Source organism: Capricornis sumatraensis, chromosome 3 (assembly GCF_032405125.1).
Source record: "Capricornis sumatraensis isolate serow.1 chromosome 3, serow.2, whole genome shotgun sequence".
NCBI classification, from domain to species: Eukaryota; Metazoa; Chordata; class Mammalia; order Artiodactyla; family Bovidae; genus Capricornis; species Capricornis sumatraensis.
The window spans coordinates 31,163,108-31,187,720 of record NC_091071.1 but is presented as its reverse complement, the minus strand read 5'-3'; the positions used below and the strand labels follow the sequence as shown (position 1 = coordinate 31,187,720).

Below are 24,613 nucleotides of genomic sequence, written 5' to 3'. Positions count from 1 at the left end.
TCGCTCCGGTCGTGCGTCATCACCTGCCACCTTGCCTGCCCCTCTTGGATTTATGGAAGCTGAAAGGGAATGCTTGTCCTTCCTCCTAGCCCTCCCGTCTCCACCCGAGTCCTCTCGGTTGTGTAAGTTTCTTCTCCCTACAGTAACAGGTGGTCAGAACCTTGGTTGCTTGGAAACCACACAGATTATCTTTCGGGTCTGGAAGCCATGGACCTCTCTGGGTTTTGGCAGGATTGTGTTCTTACTGGAAGCCCCAAGGGAGAATCCCATTTCATTGCTCACTCAGGTGCTAAAGAATTCAGTTGCAGTGGCTTGTAGGGCCAGCCATTTCTTTGCTGGCTCTCAGCAGGGTCGCCCATGGCTCCTAACGGCTTTTCTGCACACGGCTCTGCATCTCTGGGTTCTTCTCACGCTTGGACTCTGACTTGGCTTTGTCAGTGTCTCCCGCCTCCCTCTTTGCCACCTCTCTCGTGGGCTTCCAGCCAGAGAACGTTCTCTCCTTTTAAGGACTCATGTGATTGGATTGGTCACACTCAGGCAATCCAAAATCATCTCCCCCCTCAAGGCCCTAATCCCATCTACACAATACCTTTTTTCTATCTTAAGATAATATTTTCATAGCTTCTTGGAATTAGGGCCTGGACATTTAGGGGAGGGAGCCATCCTTCCCATCCACCCCTCTCAGGGAATGCTACCAGCTGGCTGCCCAAACCAGACATCTTGGCATCATCCTGTTTCTCTGGATACTTTGGCTCCCATGTCCAGCCCACCAGGAAGTCCTGTCGGCTCCGAGGTTCTTCCCAAGGTGACAGATGGACCATTTCTGACCATCTCGCTGTGGCCAGCCTGGGTCAGGCACCACTGTCTCTTGCCTGGACCTTTCCAGTAACTCCTATCTGGTCTCCACTCTTCCTGTCTTGCTCCTTTGTAGCCCATTCTTCACAGAGAAACCAGGGTGATGTAAAAAGAACAGAAGCTGCTCCTAGCACGCCTGTCACTCAGGAGATTACAAGGCTTTTAGAGCCCTGTGTCAGGAACCGGCTCAAAGACCTACATATATTTCATAGTGTTTTATGATTACTTTGTCTCTGCATCTTATTAGCTTAGGGGAAGAAAATACTTTCCAGCTGCCCTTGTCTCATGGGACTTGTAAAGGGCTGGGAGTCAGTTCCCGAATTTGGTGTCTCCCCAGTCAGAGGTGCCAAGTGTGGAAATAATGGTTATTTTTTTATCTAATATACAATCAGACACCCTCGAGGACTTCCAGTCTCCCTTGGGAAATTTCCTTGAATCTCAGCAGGAGGAGGACTTCTGGCTTGTGTCATCATCTGACTGTAATAGTCAAGTACAGAGAGACTTCCTTAGCGGACCAGAGCCATCCCATCAGTGCAGAGGCAGAGAAGTGGACTTAACCCTGCGGCTTGGAACGTTCCAGTTCCTTCCCCCAGGTTTCTCCTTGCCTCTCTCTTGCCTGTCCTCTGCTTCCTCCCTCCAGATCTTTTTTGCTTTGAGCTCTTAGAAATAAGGTTTTGGAAGTTGTCAGAGCTGCAGAACATCTCTGTGGGCTTTTTGAAGTGGCCTCTAGTCTGTCATTTATTAGCATGTTGTTCCAGATACATCAGGGTCTCTTTGTCACGTAGGAGAGAAATACTCGAGGTGCTCAGAACGCAGTGGTCGTGGCTGGGCCGCTGAGTCCGTTGGCCCCGTCTTTGGGGAGGAGGGAGGGTGGACTCGCTGGCTGGTGCGGGGTCCTCGCTCTTTCTGTCCCCCGCTCCCCTGCCGTTCTAACAAGCCCGAATCATGCTGGGAGCCCCGCGGAGCAAGATCGGCCCAGCCCTGGGGGAGAAACCTTGGATGGGGCTGTTCTCCCATCTCCTAGTCTCTGTAAGACATCCTCTCAATGTTTCATGCTCTGGTTCTCAAACATAGCTTGTGAATGGAAATCGAGCTGGTGTTTGTTAAAAATGCAGATTCCTGGCGCTTCTCTCAGACCCACTGAAGTAATTGCTTGGAGTCGAGGCCCAGGAACCTGCTACTGACATCTTCTCACTCCCACCCCGTCCCTCTCCAAGTCATTCCAAAGAGGGGCGCCTACAGTCCACCCTTAGAGCCATGCTGACCCGGTGGGCCTCTCTGCTGGGGTCACCACCATGCCCCTGAGTGCCTGCCCCATGTCCCCGTGTCTACAGCCTCCCCCACCCCACCCCGCCCCGCCTCCCGAATGCAGCCACGAAGACCTTTGCTCCTCTCTGCCAGCCGCTGCTTTTCTTGTTTTCCTGTCCCCCTAGGAGGCAGCTGCCAGGCTGAAGCTTCTCCGTGATCCCCTTTTTCTTTGCATCATGACCTGACCCCATGGCATTCTTTAGAGATGTGAGCTTTCAACATGATTTCTTTTCTAAAGCGGTCTCTTCTTACCCCTTGAAACATTAGGCTTCCCCGTGACCTTGAGTCTCAGAGATGATGGCTTTTCTTTTCCTGCCTGTGTTCTGGGCAGCCTTTGACACTGCTCTCTGGTGGGTCTTGGAGCAGGGAAAGATTTTGAATTTTCAACATTATTTTGTGAGTTTTTTTTTTTTTTTTAACCTCTTCTGATAAAATCCTCTTTCTTGCCTTCTGCAGTGTGGCTTTCCTCCACTGGCTTTGTCCTTTGGGCTTCCAGTGGGGAGGGTCCTCAGGTACTTGCAGGTGTTGCCTGAGGGCTGGATGAGCCATCCTGCGGAGCCCAGCCTCCTGTCCCTCGCAGCAGGGGTGGGGGTGTCCCTGCTCTGTAGCCTGAGGGTCCTGGAGACCCAAGGACTGGGTACATTTCAGCCTCATGCTGTCTGTCCACACACTTACTCCAGCCCCACAGTGACTTTGTCATGCTTCCTCTGCAGCTTAGGGTTTAAGCAATGAATATTCAAACCAAAAAAGTCCTCTGCGGGTCCCATTGGTGAGGGTGCTGAGGCCCGTGGAAGCGAAGTTGTTGTTCAAGGTCGCTGGACACTCTGTGAGAGTCTGGGCATAGGGAACATGCATCAGCTCTCAGAATTGAAACCATATCTCCACCTTGACCCACCAGCTCCATCTCAAGAACTCCATCACAAAGAAAGCTTTACACACATGCAGACAGAGATGGGTATGAGGCTGCAGAGATGGCGTTGTTCAAATGGGGGATCAGTAAAAGAAGGATGGGATAGAATGTGGTTCCCTCTGGAAATGCAGCCGCTGTAAAGAAAGAGGTGGGTTTGTCTGTGCCTTGGGGCGTGGTCGCCCTTGGTGGTTGTGGAGGGAAAGGTAACTGTGCCCTGTGTGCCCCTTGTGGTTTATAAAGATCAGAACCTGTAAGAGAACATCAGAGTGTGTGCACATCTGTATATGCCTGGAAGAATAATCCTGGGATAGTAGTGGGGGGAATGCGATTGGGGGAGGAAAGGTCAGCCCTGGTAGAGGGTGCCCTGCACTTAAAGAAAAATTTCTATTGAAGTATAACAGAAAGTGAAGAGGAGCTAACGAGCCTCTTCATGAAAGTGAAAGAGGAAAGTGAAAAAGTTGGCTTAAAGTTCAACATTCAGAAAATGAAGATCATGGCATCTGGTCCCATCACTTCATGGGAAATAGATGGGGAAACAGTGTCAGACTTTATTTTTTTGGGCTCCAAAATCACTGCAGATGTTGATTGCAGCCATGAAATTAAAAGATGCTTACTCCTTGGAAGAAAAGTTATGACCAACCTAGATAGCATATTCAAAAGCAGAGAGACATTACTTTGCCGACTAAGGTCCGTTTAGTCCAGGCTGTGGTTTTTCCAGTGGTCATGTATGGATGTGAGAGTTGGACTGTGACGAAAGCTGAGCACCAAAGAATTGATGCTTTTGAACTGTGGTGTTGGAGAAGACTCTTGAGAGTCCCTCGGACTGCAAGGAGATCCAACCAGTCCATTCTAAAGGAGACCAGCCCTGGGATTTCTTTGGAAGGAATGATGCTAAAGCTGAAACTCTGGTACTTTGGCCACCTCATGTGAAGAGTTGACTCATTGGAAAAGACTCTGATGCTGGGAGGGATTGGGGGCAGGAGGAGAAGGGGATGACAGAGGATGAGATGGCTGGATGACATCACTGACTTGATGGACGCGAGTCTGGGTGAACTCCGGGAGTTGGTGATGGACAGGGAGGCCGGGTGTGCTGTGATTCATGGGGTCGCAAAGAGTCCGATACGACTGAGCGACTGAACTGATAGTTGATTTAGAATGTTGTTAATTTCTGCTCATCAATCCAAAGTGATTCTTCGCTGTACATATATATATATATAGAGAGAGAGAGAGAGAGAGAGAGATTTCTACATTCTTTGTTTAATGTTCTGTTCCATCATGGTTTATCATAGGGCACTTTTTTAGCTGGAGGATAATTGCTGTGCAGTGCTGTGTTAGTTGCTGCTGTACAGCGGCGTGCCTCAGCTGTGAGTGTGCATATGTTCCCTGCCTCTCCAGCCTCCCTCCCACCCCGCTAGGTCATCACAGCCTTGCTCTTTCTACGCCCAATGCTTAGGCATTTGAATTTTTATTGAGATATAATTTGCATACCATGCAGTTCGTCCGTTTTAAGTGCACGGTTCAGTGTTTTTTAGTGTATTCACCAAGTAGTGTAACCATTACTATTTTATCACTTCATTTTTATCACCCTGAAAGGAAACCCTGAATCCATTAAGAGTCACTCCCGCCCTCTTCTCCCCCAGCCCACAGCAGCTGTGAAATTACTTCTGTTTCTACTGATTTGCCTATTTTGACATTTCGTGTAAATGGAGTCACTGTGTGTCCTTTTGTGTCTGGGTTCTTTTACTTGGTGTCATGGCCTCAAAATTCCTCCACTTTGTGGCATCTGTCCGCACTTCATTCTTTTAACAGTATTTGAATATTTTAAATCGTGGTGACATAACATGTAACATGTAACTGGCCATCGTAACTGGTTTGAAAGGTACAGTTTGGTGGCAGTAAGTCCATTCATGCTGCTGTGTAAGCATCACCACCAGCTGTCTCCAGAGCTCCCTCCATCTTTCTGAACTGAAACTCTGCACCGTTAGACAATCCCTCCCCAATTCTCCCGCCCCTCAGCCCCTGGCAGCCACCATTCTACTTCCCAGCTCTGTGAATTTGACTGAACTTGACTAATCCAAGTACTTCTTATAAGTGGATTCATACAGTGTTTGTCCTTTTGTGATGGACTTACTTCGCTTAGCATAACATCTTAAGGTTCATCCTTGTTTTTGCATGGGTCAGAATTTCTTGCCTTTTCAAGCCCCGATGACTGTACATTATGTAGAGATCAGATAGTGTTCATTCATTCCTAATCCTTGGACACTTGGGTTGCTTTTGCTTTGGAACCATTGAATACCAGTTTTTTTTTTTTTAATATCTTCAGTTCTTTTGGGTTGAATCTTTTAAAACTACAAACTTAGGCTCATGGATTGATTTTGAATTTTTAATGAAATGGGGAAAAGAAAATAAGTAGTCACATCCATGATATCAAGGTTTCCTCACTTGTGGTGCTTTCTTCTGGGATGTGGTATCACATGGGGGGCAAAAAACCAACCTCCCAGAGAAGAGCAAACCCAGTCTGTCTGAGGCTTGCTCAGGCTCTCCCTCTGGAATCAAGATTCCCATCCGTCTCTGCCAGGCCAGAACTCCCACGTTGGAGGTCGTGGGCAGAGGTGTGGCATCATGGTTCAGATTGCAGCCTCAGAATGCAAAGGTGGATGCTACGTGTCACTGCACGTGAAGTGCTTACCGTCAGGTGAGCGCTTAGCAAACGTCCAGTAAATATTAGCCATTGCTATTATTGTCTCATCCTCTAGGCGGTTCCCCCAACCCCTGAATAGTTGTATTGGCCAAGTGAGAGGTGGTGTGTACACCCCTTGGCAGGAGTGTGAACCGCACTGTATATGAGAGTGTAGAAATATAATGGATTATCCTATAACTTGTTGGCTGGGTTGAGATTTATGCCCGGTTAATGTCCCTTGATTTCAGTGGTCTGGTGTATGACAGGGGCCTGAACATGTTAAGATGGATTATTTTTCCTGCAGTGAACATGTGTTACTTTTATAATTTGAGAAAGTAAACTCGTGGAAGAACAAAGAGGAGCCCTAGCCACAGGGTCTGAGAGCCACGCTAAAAAATGTGCCTCGGTGGCTTAATGCAGCTCCAGTGAGAGGGGCTGCCCGGCGTGCTTGGTACATTGGTGCGTTCCATTTCTCAGCGGTGTCGGTCAGCCACCCAGGAAGTACTGAGAATCTAAAGTGGACCTCATTGGATTCTGGACTTTTTGTAGTTTTGGAGAAACAGGAGGGAGCTTTTGCCTTTTAGGAGTTTCTAGGGATTCCCAGCTGACTCAGTGGTAAAGAAGCCACCTGCCAATGCAGGAAACCCAGGTTTGATCTCTGTGTCGGGAAGACTCCTTAGAGGAGGAAATGGCAACCCACTCTAGTATCCTCGCCTGGGAAATCCAGATCCCTTGGACAGAGGAGCCTGGTGGGCTACAGTCCATGGGGTCACAGAAGAGTTGAACATGACTTAGCAACCAAACAGCAGCAGTCTGGGTAGACGGTCAACGTCGCCGTCTGATGTTCCATTAATCACCCTGACAGCCCCCATCACCATGACCACGTACACAATGTGTCTCTGCACCGGGCCTCTGCTGGTAGCTTTGTCTGTTTTCTCTCTGAATCCTCCATGTTTCCCCTGCAGGATGGGTGTGTTATTACATCCCCTCTACCAAGCAGGAGACTGAGGGGCAGCTGAGGGCCTTGCAGAAAGGGGCCGAGCTGATGTTTGAACCCATGTCCAGCAGACTGGCTCTTAAGCCTTTTACACTGTCACATCCGTCTCAGTCTTGTTGACACACATTCTTCCTTTCTTTCTGGCCATGCCACTTGGCTTGTGGGATCTTAGTTCCCAGCCAGGGATTGAACCCCGGCCACGGCAGTGAAAGTGCAGAGTCCTAACCGTTGGACCACCAGGGAAGTCCCAGCTCATTTCCTTTTTAAAAAAGTGCACAACATCTGCCTGGGGGATGGCGCAGAGTCCTAGCACTGAGGCAGTCCAGAGAAATTTCCCCGCGGCCTTTTGAAATTTCGGGAGGCTCTTTTTAAAGGCAGGTCATACGGTGATTTCCCAAGGAAGATTTGATGCCCATAAACCCCACCTTACAGACAAGCAGTTGTGCCTCTGATAAGCATGGCACTGCTGCTATAGGGATGAACAGCGGACATTACACGTCTTTGTTCGGAATAAAATGATTGAGAGGTTTAGAGGGAAAACTCTGATTGTCATCCACGGCTCTCCACACCCAGGTGACCAGTGTTAGCAGCTCAGGTTGGCCCTGTGTCCTCACTCAGACAACCAGGTTCAGAACCAGAGCATCCTCCTCCCTCCCCCCTCCCCCTCCATCCCCCCCTCCCTCCCGACAAAATGGAACCGCATCACACACATATCTGGTACTAGTGGAATTCTGGCTCTTAGACATATCTGTGTTTTGAAATGAACAGCTTTACAAATAGCATTCGGAGCCATCCGGGTCATCTTGCATCTCTGCTGACAAGCTGGCCCTCGTGGGTCCGTAGAGTGTGGTCAGGTCCAGAGCTCTGTTCAGCAAATGCTTTTGCACCACTTAGATCATGGCAAAGAAATCGCTCCTTCTGGCATGCCTTACTGCCTGTTTTTTATTCCAGCAACAGAGTGGTTCTCACTCTGAGACTGCTTTTCACTTTAAGGGGAAGAACACAACTCTCCAGTTTCCATCAAAGCCTCTGATGGACTGCATCACAGGTGCAGGTGGAGATGTGCTTGGCGATGGGCGTGATGACAGTTCTGGTTGTAGGCAGCAGTCACGCCCAGCTGTCCCTGTGCATGCCTTATATATTTAGATGATCCCTTGCAAGAGAGGTGCGACGTCTAAACAGGTGAGCAGATTTCTCTGGCAAGACCTGTAGGAGATGGAAACTTCTAGTGAACAGACTTTCTGATTTGAAAAAGAAGGCAGGATCTCACTTTGTATTTGCCTTTAAAAAAACTATCCTAGGGACTTCTGTGGAGGTCCAGTGGCCGGGACTCCACACTTGCAAAGCAGATGTCTGCTCAGGCAACCAGATCCTGCATGCTACAGCTAAAGATCCCACATGTCACAACTAAGACCTGGTGTGGTCAAATAAATACATATTAAAAAATTATCATATCTTTAATGCATGAGGCGAGAATATAAAGTAGCTTATATTCTTCTGTTTAGTCCTCACAAGAGGTATTACCCCCTTTTACAGATGAGGAAACTGAGGCTCAGAGCCATGAAGTCATGTGCCTGCGGTTTCACTCTACCTAGTGCTAAAGCCCGGGTTTGAACCCGGGATGCACTTGTGTCTCTGCCTACGCTTCTGTACTTCTGATATGTTTGTCGCTTAGTCGTGTCCATCTCTTTGTGACCCTGTGGACTGCTTGGAAGCAGGAAGCCTGCCAGGTTCCTCTGTCCATGAAATTGTCCAGGCAGGAATACTGGAGTGGGTGGCCATTCCCTTTTCCAAGGGATCTTCCTGACCCAGGGATTGAACCTGGGTCTCCAGCATTGCAAGTGGATTCTTTGCTGTCTGAGCCACAAAGGGAAGCCTTCTCATCCTATATAATTACTCGTCTATTAGAAACAGTATCCCCCTTGATCCCATAGTTCCTGGTCCTATTCTTGAAGGATACAGATAAGTATGCACCCGTTGGGGCAGTGATGTGGGTGTAGATGTCATGTGCTAGGATGTTGTTTGGAGAAGGCAATGGCACCCCACTCCAGTACTCTTGCCTGGAAAATCCCATGGATGGAGGAGCCTGGTAGGCTGCAGTCCATGGGGTCGCTAAGAGTCGGACACGACTGAGCGACTTCACTTTCACTTTTCACTTTCATGCATTGGAGAAGGAAAAACCCACTCCAGTATTCTTGCCTGGAGAATCCCAGGGATGGGGGAGCCCGGTGGGCTGCTGTCTCTGGGGTCGCACAGAGTTGGACACGACTGAAGCGACTTAGCAGCAGCAGCAGCAGCAGCAGCAGCAGCAGCAGGATGTTGTTTAGGTAACATTTTCTTGGCTTGGCTATCACGTGTCCCCTGTTTCTAACCAGAGAATCATCTATCTGTGAGGTGACTAGGTATATATCACGCTTTTGGAAAATAAGGTTTCAACTTTCTGGAGAGTTTGAAATTTATAGTTACCCACCAGCAGGCAACCAAATATGCATGCCTGCATGCATGTGTGTGTGCGTGCATGCGTGTGTGTCTGTGCGTGTGCGTTTGATGCATTCAGGGAGGCAGGTTTCCTCTGGGGTTTTAGCACGTGGCCTGGGAAGTCTGTCAGGTGGAAGTTAGTGACACAGTGGCCAGTGGGCTCAGGAGCCAGGGCGGCAGTGTGGTGAGTCTGGGAGAGCTTGGGGCTTTGAAGTCAGGCAGACGGTGGTTTGCAGTACCAAGTACATTGATTGCAGTGTTGTAAAAGAAGCCACATCCCCACTTCCTCATCGCTCTGCAGGAGATCCTGCATGGTGGTGGTTCAGGCCATGTACAATATGATAGAAATCATTTGCTCATCAGGCTCTGTGAACAGTAGCTTTCCCCCTTTCTGCTGCCTGTAGATGTTCTGTGCTGCAGCCTGAGACCCGGGCACGGAGGTGGAACCTTCTCTCGCTCCAGTCGGGAGCAGCTATTCCTTTTCAGTGCCAGGATCTCTTGTCTGTTTCACCACCTTTCCCCACAAGTACTGTGGCTTGGCTTCTCATGGAAACTCCGGGTTGAATCAAGATTTCTCAGTCTGGGGGGGCAAGTACTCCCTTCCCCAAGGTTGAAATGGGCTGACTAGCAGCCTGAGTTCATCCCTGAGAAGCCTGAACACATTCAGTGATAACTCAGAAAGCCCCCAAGAGAAGCTGTCCTGAGAGATGCCGGAGGCTTGCTACCCTGGTGACACCTGGTGCTGTGACGCTGGAGCCGTGTTGTAACCTGGGGTCAGGGAGACGAACCAGCTCCCCTGACCCCAGCCTGTGCTTGACTTTCTGGGCTCACAACGCCTGCTGAACAAAGGTCTGAGCCAGAGACTTGGTGTGTCCCCTCTAGTTACTCTGCGGCCGGTGGAGCTGGGGCAGGAGCATGTGGGGAGGGAACAGAGGCTTGGGTTTCATCCTGAACCTGCCCTTTCGTACCTGTCTGACCTTGGGCTCATGCTGTAACGCCTTGGAAACTCATTTTTCTGGGGTTAATAATGTCTACCATGTATGTTCACTGTGAGAACAGTGCATAATATGTATAGTGACGTGCTCAGCAGTGTGCATGGCAAGGCAGAAGGGGTTGAAGGATGACCCCAGTGGTAATGGCATCTGGACCCCTGGCTGCACATGAATTGAGTGCTTTGCCTGCATTATGGTGTTTCATCCTGTGACTGTTTTGGAAAAGACCCTGATGCTTGGGAAGGTTGAAGGCAAAAGGAGAAGGGGGGTGGCCGAGGATGAGACGGTTAGATAGAATCACCAACTCAATGCACATGAGTTTGAGCAAACTCCAGGAGATAATGAAGGACAGGGAAGCCTGGTGTCCTGCAGTCCATGGGGTCGCAAAGAATCAGGCACGACCTAGCAACTGAACAACAAAAACTAGGGTTATTATGAAAGGGCTTCCCTGGTGGCTCAGTGGTAAAGAATGTGCCTGCCAATGCAGGAGACACAGGAGACATGGGTTTGATCACTGGGTTGGGGAGATCCCCTGGAGGAGGAAATGGCAACCCACTCCAGTATTCTTGCTGGGATAATCCCACGGATAGAGGAGCCTGACGGGCTGCAGTCTGTGGGGTCTCAAAGAGTCAGATATGACTGGGAGACTTAGTGTGCATGCGTGCCTAGTGCCTGGCATGTATTGAATTGTAAGTAGCCAGTTGTTGAGTGAGTGGATGAAAGACTTGCCTAGGGTCGCTCTCTGGTAAGTGGTGGAACCAGACTTTGCACTTGGTGTCTGTCTGATGGCGGAGCACACGCTGTCTTCACTGTACCCTCCCCTTCCCGCAGCAGCAAGTGCTCAGAATGGTGGATGCTGTTGTTACAAAGACTCATTCCTTTGCTGGACCAGGTGTGGGTCCCTGCTGCCTTGTGAGGTCACTGTCACCATACCCAGGAAGAGTGGTTCTCCTTTGGAGCCTCCAGGTGTCCTTATTTCCCACCATACCACACCCGACCGGCGGTCACAGGACCTGGCATACCTCCTCATGTCCATAAGAACGTTCAAGGAAACCATCTCTGAATTTTAAATGGTTCTTTATCCTCTTCCACTGCCTGCACCTCATACTGTTTGCAGCTGGGGTCATGCTAAGATTGTTCATATTGAAAGGAAAACAGTAATCTTATCATACTGTCCGCCAGGCCACTCTCCGTGGTAGCCGAAGTTTGGCCTAAAATAATTAAGGCAAAAAACCCCATGTGTTCTCTGGTGCCTTGTCTGCTAGTGAGACCAGCTTAGCGTCTGCTTATTTCAGGTGACTTATCACAGATACCTCGGCAGGCTGCAAGGAGGCGAAAGATTCTCATGTTCTCTAAGTGTAAATAACAGTGGTGCTAACAAACCCACAGCTTTTCTAGAACGTGAAAAATAGTTCTGATTTAAAGTGAATGTGTTTGTACCAGACACACTTTCCGTGTCTCTCTGGGTGTAGAGAAGGCTTATTATTTTTGCCAATTTTTTTTCCATTTGGAATCTAACTTGGATAATTAAGCCATCAAGGAAATACATACAGGAGGAGACTGCTGACTGCTCAGCGTTTGTACAAGTAAATAAAGCGTAGATTTCCCTGTGACTAATGCGGATGTTAAGGAGGTCGCCTGGGTTACGAGGCGTTCTGTGCTAGACAGATAACCTAGATAGCTTCACCTCTGGCACAAACCTCAGCTGGCCAGACTGAGTCCTGTGTGGAGGTTTCTGTGAATGGCGCATTTGAAGATGCTTGGTCAACTCCAAAGTGCTGAGTAAGATGAAGCAATATCACTGTTTTATTTTTGTGAAGACCCATTGTCTTCATAATTGTGCTTTCAAATTGTGTTTATTTTTTTTTTATTTTTTTTTATTTTTTTTATTAAATTTTAAAATCTTTAATTCTTACATGTGTTCCCAAACAAATTAAATCCAGCCCTTATTCCATTTTGCTTTTGGACTTATGTTTTGGCCTTTTTGACACTGTGTCCCTTACCCCATCCCCCAGCCCTTGGCTGCCGTCTTCCAGGGATGTGTTCTAAAACCCCCAGTGGGTGTCTGAAACTGTGGATAATGCCAGATCCCAGATATGCTTACTTTGTCCTGTACTAATAGGCGGGTTGTATATACAGCATTGAATATACTGGACAAAGAGATGGTTCACGTCCTGAGCAGGGCAGGATGGTACAAGATTTCCCCATGCTACCCAGAATGGTATGTGATTTAAAACTGAATGAATTGTTTATTTCTGGAATTTTCCATTTAATATTTTTGGACCACAATTGACCACAGGTATCTGAAACCATAGAAATTAAATTGCAGATGGGGGCAGGCTACTGTACAACCTAAGTTTCTCATCCACGGTTGAAATATCTAAACATGTGGGTCAGAGTTTCTTTTGGTCCTCTTTGTGAAGCGCTTGAGCAGGGCACAAGGTCAAGTTCCAAACACTGTCAAAATAACCCAAACTATGGATGGAGATTGTTAATGAGAAAGTTTAGGCTTGAGATGGCATTGCTAGCCAGTGTTTTTAAGTCTTGTATTCTAGAATTCAGAGTGATCTCTTTTGGACCCAAATTGTTTCTTCCTGGGCTGTTGAGTTGTCTTTCTGTGCCCAGATTTAATAGATCACTCTCAGGAAATGGATATCTTAAAACAGCAACAACAAACGTGAAGTGCAGTCAGTCACAGAGGTGTGTGTCTGTTGTGCAGATTTGATGTGCAGGAGTCAATGCCGGTTACCCTCTCCAAGGTGACTGGTTTGCTGGAGGATGTGCGAAGAGGAGGAAGCGGCGCTGTAAGCTGCTGTTTTTGGCTCTCACATGACTTGATGTTACTCACAGGTTTATTGTGCTGCTTTCCTTGAACACCTGCGTGTTCTCTTGCTCCCATGGCAGGTGAAATCTTTGGGACTTGAAAACACACTGATCAGATGTGATGCTTGTACAAACTTCAACTAAAGGGACAAGTGGCTTCCGGTGCCTCGCCCCAGATTCACCTTGCCAGTGGAGAGGTGGCTCCACTCACTTTCCTAATTTTGATCTGTAAGCTGGATTCACCTGTTGATGGACACTTAGGCTGGGTCCATGTCTTGGCTATTGTAAACAGTGTGCTGCTATGAACACTGGGGTGTATGTATTTTTTTTTTTTTTTCCAAATTAGTGTTTTAATTTTCTTTGGATATGTATCCAGGAGTGGAATTGCTGGATCATATGCTAGTTCTATTTTTAGCTTTTTGAGGAATCTCCATGCTGTTTTCCACAGAAGCTGCACCAGTTTGCTTTCCCACCAGCATTTATTGTTTGTGCGCTTTTGATGATTAGCTGTTTTGATAGGGGTAATGCTGCATTGTGGTTTTGATTTTCATTTCTCTGACGATTAGCAATGTTGAGCATCTTTCCATGTGTCTGTTTGCCATCTGTATATCTTTTTTTTTAATGTCTATTTAGGTCTTCTGACCATTTTAAAATTGGGTTGTTTGTTTTTTAGATATTGAGCTGTAGAGAGCTGTGTATATATTTTGGATATTAACCCCTTATTGGGTATGTGAAAGTCGCTCAGTTGTGTCTGATTCTTTGTGACCCGAGGTACTATACAGTCCATGGAATTCTCCAGGCCAGAATACTAGAGTGGGCAGCCTTTCCCTTCTCCAGGGGATTTTCCCAACCCAGGGATAGAACCCTGGTCTTCCACATTGTAGGAGGATTCTTTACCAGCTGATCCACAAGGAAAGCCCAAGAATACTGTAGAGGGTAGCCTATCCCTTCTCCAGCAGATCTTCCTGACCCAGGAATCGAACTGGGGTCTCCTGCATTGCAAGTGGATTCTTTACCAACTGAGCTATCAGGGAAGTCCTGATACAAATAAAAAATTGGTTATGTTATTTGCAAATATTTTCTCCTTTTGGTAGCTTGTCCTTTTTGTTGTAGCTGATGGTTTCCTTTGTTGTGCAAAAGCTCTTAAGTTTAATTAGATCCCGTTTGTTTATTTTTTGCTTTGCTTCCTTTGCCTTAGGAACATTGAAAAAATATTGCTACACTTTATGTTGAACAGTGTTCTGCCTGTGTTTTCTTTTAGGATTTTTGTACTTTCTGGTCTTACATTTAGTTCTTTAATCCATTTTGAATTTATTTTTGTACATGGTATGAGAGAATGTTCTAATTTCATTCTTATACATGTATCTGTCCAGTTTTCCCAGCATCACTAGTTGAAAAAACTATCTTTTCCCTATTGTATATTCTTGCCTCCTTTGTTTTAGATTAATTGACCAAAAGTGTGTGGGTTTATTTCTGGGCTTTCTATTCTGTTCTGTTGATCCTGCTGTCCTTTTTTATGTGAGTACCATACTGTTTTGATTGCTGTAGCTTTGTAGTATTGTCTGAAATCAAGGGAGTGTGATGCCTCCAGCTCTGTTCTTTCTTAAGATTGTTTTGTTTATTTGGGTCCTTTTGTATTTCCATACAAATTTTAGAAGTATTTTAGTTCTGTGAAGAATGCCATTGGTATTTTGACAGGGATTGCATTGAATCTGTAGGTTGCCTTGAGTGTTGTGATCATTTTACCAATGTTAGTTTTTCCACTCCATGGACGCAGTGTATCTTTCTACCTCTTCGTGTTGTCTTCAGTCTCTTCCATAGGTGTTTTATAGTTTTCTGAGTACAGATTTTTTTAATCTCGTTGGCTAGATTTATTCCTAGGTATTTTATTCTTTTTTATGTGACAGTGAGTGGAATTGTTTTTTAAATTTATCTTTTTTTTATAGTTCACTATTAATGTATAGAAATACAATAGATTTCTGATCATTATTTTTGTATCTTGTAACTTTACTGAGTTCATTAATGAACTCTAGTAGTTTTTTAGTGGTATCTTCTGGATTTTCTATATATAATATCATGTCATCAGCAAACAGTGACAGTGTTACTTCTTCCTTTCCAATTTGGATTCCTTTTATTTCTCTTTCTTGTCTGATTACTAAGGCTAGGACTTCCAATGCTATGCTGAACAAAAGTGGTGAGTGGGAATCCTTATTTTATTCTTGATCTTAGAGGAGATGCATTCAGCTTTTTATTTGAAAATTAAAGATTTTTTTCACCAAATAAAATTGAATGTAGTTTTTCAGAGAATTGAGTTTTAGTACAATATGAGCTTTGTCAATAAAAGACCTGATGCTTCCAGCCACCATCTTTCCCCATTTCCCACTGCTCACAAGCAAATGCTTTAAACCATTAAAAAAAAAATTATTTATTATTTTTGGCTGGGTCTACATTGTGGCAAGCAGGCTTTCTCTAGCTGCGGCAAGTAGGGGCTCTTCTTCATTGTAGCTTCTCATTGCAGTGGCTTCTCTTGCTGCAAAGCACGGGCTCTAGGCCCACAGGCTACAGTACTTATGCACACGGGTTTAGTTGCTCTGAGGCATGTGGAATCTTTCCGGACCAGGGGTCAAACCTGTGTTCCTTATCCGCAGTTCTTATCCCCTGTGCCACCAGGGAATTCCTCCTTTAAGCTTTTTAACCGATTCAGTAGTTACCTTGATATCTCTGAATAATTTGTCTATTGTTTCTTGTTGATTTTTTTTTTTAAGTTGTTCAGTTCAGTTCAGTTGCTCAGTCGCGTCCGACTCTTTGTGACCTCATGGACTGCAGCATGCCGGGCTTCCCTGCCCATCACCAACTCCCAGAGCTTGCTCAAACTCCTGTCCATCGAGTTGGTGATGTCATCCAACCGTCTCATCCTCTGTCGTCCCCTTCTCCTCCTGTTTATTGATTTCTTATTGTGGAAGATGAAGGGTAGCATTCTCGGGTTCCTCACACCCTTGAAGTTTGTGTGTACACACACATACGAACACACACAAACGCACACCCTCCAGTTGTCATATAATCTAGCACAGTCATGTAATCATTTTGGTTCAATCAGTGGTCCACGATTACATTGTTATGACTCTGAAAATGCTCTCTATAGCTCAACCATGAGATACGTACATGATTAGTATTTTTGGACAGCTTTTACATTTCTTCAAAGTTAATGCTTAACTGAGTTTTAAAATTTTTTTGGTATTATGTGTACTTTTCACTAATTCAAAACTCCAGATGCTCCCTCAGTTGTATAAATCTCAGTATTTTCAAACACTTGAGTCATCAGTGTCATCCTGAGATGGTCTCTCCTGGAAGTGTTCCGACCTTTAGCTGGAAGGAGCCTAACTCCTCTGTGCGTCTGTACTCTGCAATTCACTCCTTTATCGCAGTGTATTTCATATGCTGTACCAGTCAGCCCTTTACAGTGCACAGTTCAGTGCTTTTTGGTACGTTCGCAAGGTTGTCCAAGCATCATTTTCTAGAACATTTTTATTACCCCAGAGAGAAACTCAATACTCATGAGCAATCACTCCCCATCACTCCTTTCTCCCAGCTTCTGGAAACCAGTACCTACTCTGGACGTTTCATGATATCATACAGTGTGACGCCTCTGTGGCTGACTTTATTCACTCAGCATCATGTTTTCAAGGTACCTCCATACTTTGACAAGGGTCAGCACTTCATTCCTTTTTAAAGCTGAATAATAATCCATTGGGCTTCCCTTGTGGCTCAGCTGGTAAAGAATCCTCCTGCGATGCGGGAGACCTGGGTTTGATCCCTGGGTTGGGAAGACCCCCTGGAGAAGGGAAAGGCTACCCACTCCAGAATTCTGGCCTGGAGAGTTCCATGGACTACAGTCCATGGGGTTGCAAAGAGTCAGACACGACTGAGCGACTTTCACTTTCACACTTTCACACGATCCATTGTGTTGGCGCACTACACTTGTCTATCCATTTATCCATGATGGCCCTGTGGGTTTCTTCCACTTTCGTTGTCATGAAAGATTTTCTCACAGCTCACTTTTGTGTTGGATCCCTGGTATCTTGGCATCTCTGTTCCTCATCTTAGATTTCTTCTCTTCTTTGGGTGGGAGATAAAAATTTTGAGACGTTGCTTGTCTGTAAACGTCATTAGCATTTCTCACATGGTTCAGCTCTGTAGATAATTCTAGGTTGGAAATCATTCCTCTCAGGATGTTGAAGATATAGCCCTTTATTGTCTTCTAGCTTAACACTGATGTTGTTTAGAAATCCTATGCCATTTCTAATTACTTGTCCTTTGTAAAAATTCTCCTTCCACTCTGGGCACTTACACCCTCTCATCTTCGTCTCTGGTGTTCTGGAACTTCACTGTTAGCTTGTGATCCTCTCTCGTCGCCGAGCTTGTCCTCATGGAGCTCTTTCCCACTGAGCTCTTCGACCTCAGCACTCACGTCTGGGACATTTTGGTTCTGGGACATTTCTTGAATTGTGTCTCTGACTTCCTCCTCTGCTGTTATTTTATGTTTTCTTTTTTGAGCCCTTCTCCCTTGGTAACTCGTGATTGCCTCTCTGATTCCCTGTCATCCTTCGGCTCTGCTGTCTAGAGGTTTCTTTGCCTTCTGCTCCCTTGTGCCTGGTGTTGCATTTCTCTTGTCATGGATTTGCTTTCCAAAGGGCTTTCTTGCACTCTGTGGGTTTTTTTTTTTTTTTTTCCCCAAATATCCTTCTCTTCCATTTCTCAACTTGCCCTTTCTCTTCTCTCTGGGAGTGTGACACATAGCTTGCTTTTGAAGTGTTCTTCTTGCTTAATAATTTTCCTTTCCTACAGCTTGATTTCTCTGTTTGTTTGTTCTAGTCCCTGTCTTTCATTTTAGGGGCTTGCCTCAAATATGAGGTGATTCCTGACCATCTGCTGACATGCAAGAGTGAGGCGCTAAAGCACTGATTAAAAACTATCCCTGATCATTTCCTGGTGGGGTGGTGGGGCTGTGCCCTTTCCCTGAAAAGCCTCCCACATTGAGCCCTTTAGGTCTTTTCTCTTAGCTGGTAGATTCTTAGGATCGTGCTATCAGTCCCCTTGCCTAGAGGTATATGCTTGCTCCTCTGGGAGTTGGGTGGGGGGGTTGGGCAGGCTCCCTTGGTGGCTCAGATGGTAAAGACTCTGCCTGCAATGTGGGAAACCGAGGTTCAATCCCTGGGTCAGGAAGATCTCCTGGAGAAGGGCATGGCAACCCACGCCAGTATTCTTGCCTAGAGAAATCCACGGACAGAGGAGCCTCGTGGGCTATAGTCCATGGGGTCCCAAAGAGTTGGACACGACTGAGTGACTAACACACTGGGAGTTGGGAAGGGGAGAAAACTGGGGGAACTTTAAAAGTTTATTATGTATTATTTTAGCCTCTATTGTGAGTAAGATACCCCTACCTTCAATTCAGGCACAGCTACATTTTTTTGTTTTTACACATTTTCCAAAGAATAAGCTCTTTAGTCATCTGCTGGTTGCTTCTTAAGACCGACTCATTAATCCCTTCTTTGGACTGTTAGCTGGTGTTTACCCTTACTCCTAGAAGTGTCTTGTTCAGCAGTTTAAACTAGTTGTTCATTTCAATCAGAGTGCATTTTGGAGTCGCCCACTTGCAGCTGAGAATCAAATTTTCTCAGGTCTGTCGAATTATTCACCAGTTGCTGGTCTGTTCCTCAGCTTTTAAAATTTTGTTTTGTTTTCTTTCTGATTCTCCTTTTCTGTAAGGGTGGTGCCTTTAGAAAGACTTTTAAAAAGACCAATACTTACTCTTTATTGTGTCTCTGTTGTGATGTCCTTGTTCATTTGCTAACTCGTGTCTGACCTTTGCAGTCCCATGGACTGCAGACTGCAGCACACCAGGCTTCCCTGTCCTTCACCATCTCCCAGAATTTGCTCAAATTCAAGTCCATTGAGTCGGTGATGCCATCTCATCCTCTGTCGCCCCCTTCTTCTCCTGCCTTTAGTCTTTCCTAGCATCAAGGTCTTTTCCAATGGGTCAACTCTTTGCATCAGGTGGCCAAAGTATTGGAGCTTCAGCATCAGTTCTTCCAAAGAATATTCAGGACTGATTTCCTTTAGAATTGACTGACTGATCTTGCAGTCCAAGGGACTCTCAAGAGTCTTTTCCAACACCACCATTCAAAACCATTAATTCTTCAGCGCTCAGCTTTGTTTATGGGTTGACCCTCATATCCATACTTGACTACTGGAGAAACCATAGCTTTGACTAGACGGACCTTGGTCGGCAAAATAACGTCTGTGCTATGCTCTCTAGTTTTGTCATAGCTTTTCTTCCAAGGAGCAAGCATCTTTTAACTTCATGGTTGCAGTCACCATCTGTAGTGATTTTGGAGCCCCTCAAAATAAAGTCTCTCACTGTTTCCACTGTTTCCCCACCTACTTGCCATGAAGTGATGGGACCAGATGCCATGATCTTCCTTTTTTGAATGTTGAGCTTTAAGCCAGCTTTTTCAGTCTCCTCTTCCACTTTCATCTAAAGGGCTCTTTAGTTCCTCTTCGTCTTCTGCCACAAGGGTGGTGTCATCTGATTATCTGAGGTTATTGATATTTCTCCCAGCAGATGTCTTGATTCCAGGTTGTGCTTCATCCAGCCCAGCATTTCACATGATGTGCTCTGCATATAATTTAAATAAACAGGGTGACAATATACAACCTTGACGTACTCCTTTCCTAATTTGGAACCAGTCCGTTGTTCCATGTCCAGTTCTAACTGTTGCTTCCTGACCTGCATATAGATTATTCAGAAGGCAGGTCAGGTGGTCTGGTATTCCCGTCTCTTTCAGAATTTTCCACAGTGTGTTGCGATCCACACAGTCAAAAGCTTTGGCATAGTTAATAAAGCAGAAATAGATGTTTTTCTGGAACTCTCTTGCTTTTTCATGATCCAGCGGATGTTAGCAGTTTGCTCTCTGGTTCCTCTGCCTTTTCTAAAACCAGCTTGAACATCAGGAAGTTCACGGTTCACGTATTGCTGAAGCCTGGCTTGGAGAATTTTGAGCATCACTTTACTAGCGTGTGAGATGAGTGCAATTGTGCGGTAGTTTGAGCATTCTTTGGCACTGCCTTTCTCTGGGATTGGAATGAAAACTGACCTTCTCCAGTCCTGTGGCCACTGCTGAGTTTTCCACATTTGCTGGCATATTGAGTACAGCACTTTCACAGCATCATCTTTTAGGATTTGAAACAGCTCCACTGGAATTCCATCACCTCCACTGGATTTGTTCGTAGTGATGCTTCCTAAGGCCCAGTTGACTTCGCATTCCAAGATGTCTGAGTCTAGCTGAGTGATCACTCCATCATGGTTATCTGGGTCATGAAGATCTTTTTTGTACAGTTCTTCTGTGTATTCTTGCCACCTCTTCTTAATATCTTCTGGCTCTGTTAGGTCCATACCATTTCTGTCCTTTATTGTGCCTATCTCTGCATGAAATTGTTCCCTTGGTAACTCTAATTTTCTGAAAGAGATCTATAGTCTTTCCCATTCTATTGTTTTCCTTGATTTGTTTGCATTGATCACTTAGGAATGCTGTCTTATCTCTCCTTGCTATTCTTTGGAACTCTGCATTCATATAGGTATATCTTTCCTTTTCTCCTTTGCATTTTGCTTCTCTTCTTTTCTCAGCCGTTTGTAAGGCCTCCTCAGGAAACCGTTTTGCCTTTTTGCATTTCTTTTTCTTGGGGATAGTCTTGATCACTGCTTCCTGTACAATGTCACGAACCTCTGTCCATAGTTCTTTAGGCACTCTGTCTATCAGATCTAATCCCTTGAATCCGTTTCTCACTTCCACTGTATAATCATAGGGGATTTGATTTAGGTCATACCAGAATGGTCTAGTGGTTTTCCTTACTTTCTTCAGTATAACTCTGAATTTGGCAATAAAGAGTTCATGATCTGAGCCACAGTCCACTCCAGGTCTTGCTTTTGCTGACTGTATTGAGTTTCTCTATCTTTGGCTGCAAAGAATATAATCAGTCTGATTTTTGTATTGACCATCTGGTGATGTCCATGTGTAGAGTTTTCTCTTGTGTTGTTGGTAGAGGGTGTTTGCTATGATCAGTGTATTCTCTTGGCAAAAGTCTGTTAGCTTTTGCCCTGCTTCATTTTGTACTCCAGTTTCATACTTGCCTGTTACTCTAGATATTTTTTGACTTTCTGCTTTTGCATTCCAGTCCTCTATGATGAAAAGGACGTGTTTTGTTTTGTTTTGTTTTGTTTTTGGTATTAGTTCTAGAAGGTCTTGTAGGTCCTCATAGAACTGTTCACCTTCAACTTCTTCAGCGTTAGTGATTGGGCCATAGACTTGGATTACTGTGGTATTGAATGGTTTGTTTTGGAAATAAGTAGAGATCATTCTGTCATTTTTGAGATGGTACCCAAGTATTGCATTTCAGACTGTTTTGTTGATTATGAGAGCTACCCCATTTCTTCTAAGGGATTCTTGCCCACAGTGGTAGATATAATGGTCATCAGAATTAAATTCACCAATTCTGGTCCATTTTGGTTCACTTGTTCCTAAAATGTCGATGTTCAGTCTTGCCATCTCCTGTTTGACCACATCCAGTTTGTCTTGACTCATGGACCTGACATTCCATGTTCCTATGCCATATTGCTCTTTATAGCACTGGACTTTACTTCCATCACCAGTCACATCCACAGCTGGGTGTTGTCTTTGCTTTAGCTCCGTCTCTTCATTCTTTCCGGAGTTATTTCTCCACTCTTCTCCAGTAGCATATCTGGCACCTGTTGACCTGAGGAGTTCATCTTTCAGTGTTGTGTCTTTTTGCCTTTTCATACTGTTTGTGGGGTTCTCAAGGCAAGAATCCTGAAGTGGTTTGCCATCCCCTTCTCTAGTAGACTGTGTTTTGTCAGAACTCTCCACCATGACCCGGACCATCTTGGGTGGCCCTACCCAGCATGGCTCATAGTTTCATTGAGTTAGATGAGGCTGTGATCCATGTGATCAGTTTGATTAGTTTTCAGTGATTGTGGTTTTCGTTCTGTCTGCCCTCTGATGGATAAGGATAAGAGGCTTATGGATCTTCCTGATGGGAAATCCCTTACGGTTTTATTCCAGCATGTTCTGTATGGTCACTCAGATGCCCGGACCAGCTGTAGCCTGATGGAGGCTCCATGAAGGGCTGAAGGTGGAGCCACTGATCAGTCCAGGCCCAGAAGCCACTTGCATTTTGCTCAGTCTTTCCCAGTGTTGACTTCTTCCTGAGTGCCTGACCAGCATCCGTGCTTCCCACATCCCAGTGGCTGGAGGACTAGGCGTAGCTTCCTGTTTTGCCTCATTGCCGTCTCATCACACTTGATTGGAGCATCCAGGAGTTTCATCTCAGGACACACAGGTGTCTGCATCCCTGATGCTTATTTTCAGACCTGGTGCTAGTCTGCAGTCTTAAATCACACCACTGGATCTTCTTAACTGCTCATGTGGCCATTGTTCCTACTCTTGTTCTCCTACTTATCTTGGAATTATCTGGCTCTTTTCCAGGTTTTATCTACTTCAATCATATTTTATCAGTCTCTATTGTAGAAGCAATTTCCATGGGCATATCCTGTGCAGATTTTTTTATTGAAGTCTAGTTGATTTACAATGTTGTGTTAGCTTCAAGGATATAGCAGAGTAATTCAGTTGTACATATATATCTTTCTTTTCAGATTCTTTTCCATTATAGATCATTTTAAGATAGCGAATGTAGCTCCTTGTATTATACAGTAGGCCCTTGTTGTTTACCTGTTTTATATACAGTCATATATATATATATATATTAATCCCAAACTCCTGATATACCCACCACTGAACACCTTTGGTAATCATAAGTGTTTTTTCTTTGTCAATCTATTTTTGTTTTGCTAAGAAGTTCATGTGCCTCAGTTCTTTAGATTCCACATATAAATGATACCCTGTGACATTTGTCTTTCTCTGTGTGACTTACTGCACTTAGTGTGACAATCTCTGGGTCCATACGTGTTGCTGCAAATGGCATTATTTCAGGCCTTTCTATGGCTGAATAGTATTTCATTTGTATATGTACCCCATCTTCTTTACCATTCACCTGCCCGTGGACATTTAGGTTTCTTCCATGTCCTGGCTGTTGTAAATCATCCTGCTGTCAATTGGGATGCATGTATCCTTTCAAATTAAAAGTTTCCTCTGGGTCGATGCCCAGGGTCTAGAATTGCAGGATGCTATGGTAACTCTATTTTAGCTCATACAGCTTAATATCAAAAAAACCAACCCAATCAAAAATGAGCTGAAGACCTAAACAGATAGTTCTCCAAAGAAGACGTACAGATGGTCAACAAGCACATGAAAAGAAGCTCAATATCACTGATTATCACAGAAATACAAATCAAAACTACAGTGAGTCATCACCTCACAGCAGTCAAAATGGCCAGCAATAAGTCTACAGATTGTGAATGCTGAAGATGGTGTGGGAACATGGGAGTCCCCCTGCACCATTGGAGGGAGTGTAAATTGTTGCAGGCATTATGGAGGACAGTGTGAAGGTTTCTTACAATGCTGTGCTAATTGTTGTGCTGATCTGAGAGCCAGTGTCTCGTGGAAATGTCTTTGCATTATCATTGTGCACTGGCTTTGGAGTTTTTCCAGAAGCTCCCTTGATTCTAGATGCTCCCTGAGCGGCCCTATTGCCATTTCCCTTCATGCTGTAGGAGGTACTACTTCCCTGAAAAACTTTTTTGTTGAAGAAAAAGAAAATTAACCAACATAGAAGATGCGCATATAGGCTCTTATATCTTGCCAAAGCATCATCTGTTTCCCCTGAAATGGAAAGTAGCGACAAGATCGTTCCCTAGACTTCTGTGCATCTATCTCGAGGACAGTTATTCCATTTTTAAATACAGCTTATCATTCACTTTATTGTACTTATGTGAAAATGATGTAGTGTGGAAGTAGTTAGTAATTGTGATTTTTTTTTTTCTTCTTTAGCAAGAGCTTTCTTTCCAGAGAAGCCATTTGGAAAAGAAGAAAAAAATTCTACAGAAAAAAAATTTAATTGAGGGAATTATAGTTGATTAAGTTACTTACGGAAGTCTTTCTTTTCCCAAAAGTTGTCCCAAATCTTTGGAATGTTGATGGAGAAGTTACAGTCCCTGAGCAGAAACCTGGAGAAGTCGCCGAGGAACTCGCAAGCTCCTATGAAAGAAAGCTCATCGAGGTAAGGCTGATGGCATTGATGTGTATCTGCGATGTTGGTTACTTAGAGGACTTTTCAGACACGGTCCTAGTGTGTTTGACAGATGTTAGCAAAACAACCAGTGGACACTGCCCCACCAGCAAACAAAACGTAAAATGGTAAAACCACATTGTAATTGGTATAGAACCCTAAGACGTGGTTCTCTGAAAGGTATCATTTAATGAGAAACCTGTGGTAAGAGAGAAAGCATATCATGTGAAGAATAAGAAAACAATTGTACCCTTGGATTTGGATTTAAAACAGAAGAGAGTATCACATCCAACTTTGTGCTGAGAAGTGGG

General features: G+C 45.0%; 1 protein-coding gene across 1 annotated transcript in view; it reads left to right on the top strand.

Moving 5' to 3' along the window:
• SNX29 (sorting nexin 29) overlaps positions 1-24,613 on the top strand; it is a 568,901-nt gene that overhangs the window by 242,587 nt on the left and 301,701 nt on the right. Inside the window, exon 14 of the mRNA XM_068968397.1 lies at positions 24,187-24,293. Within this exon, the coding sequence (XP_068824498.1) occupies positions 24,187-24,293 (107 nt within the window). The remainder of the gene's footprint in view (positions 1-24,186; positions 24,294-24,613) is intronic.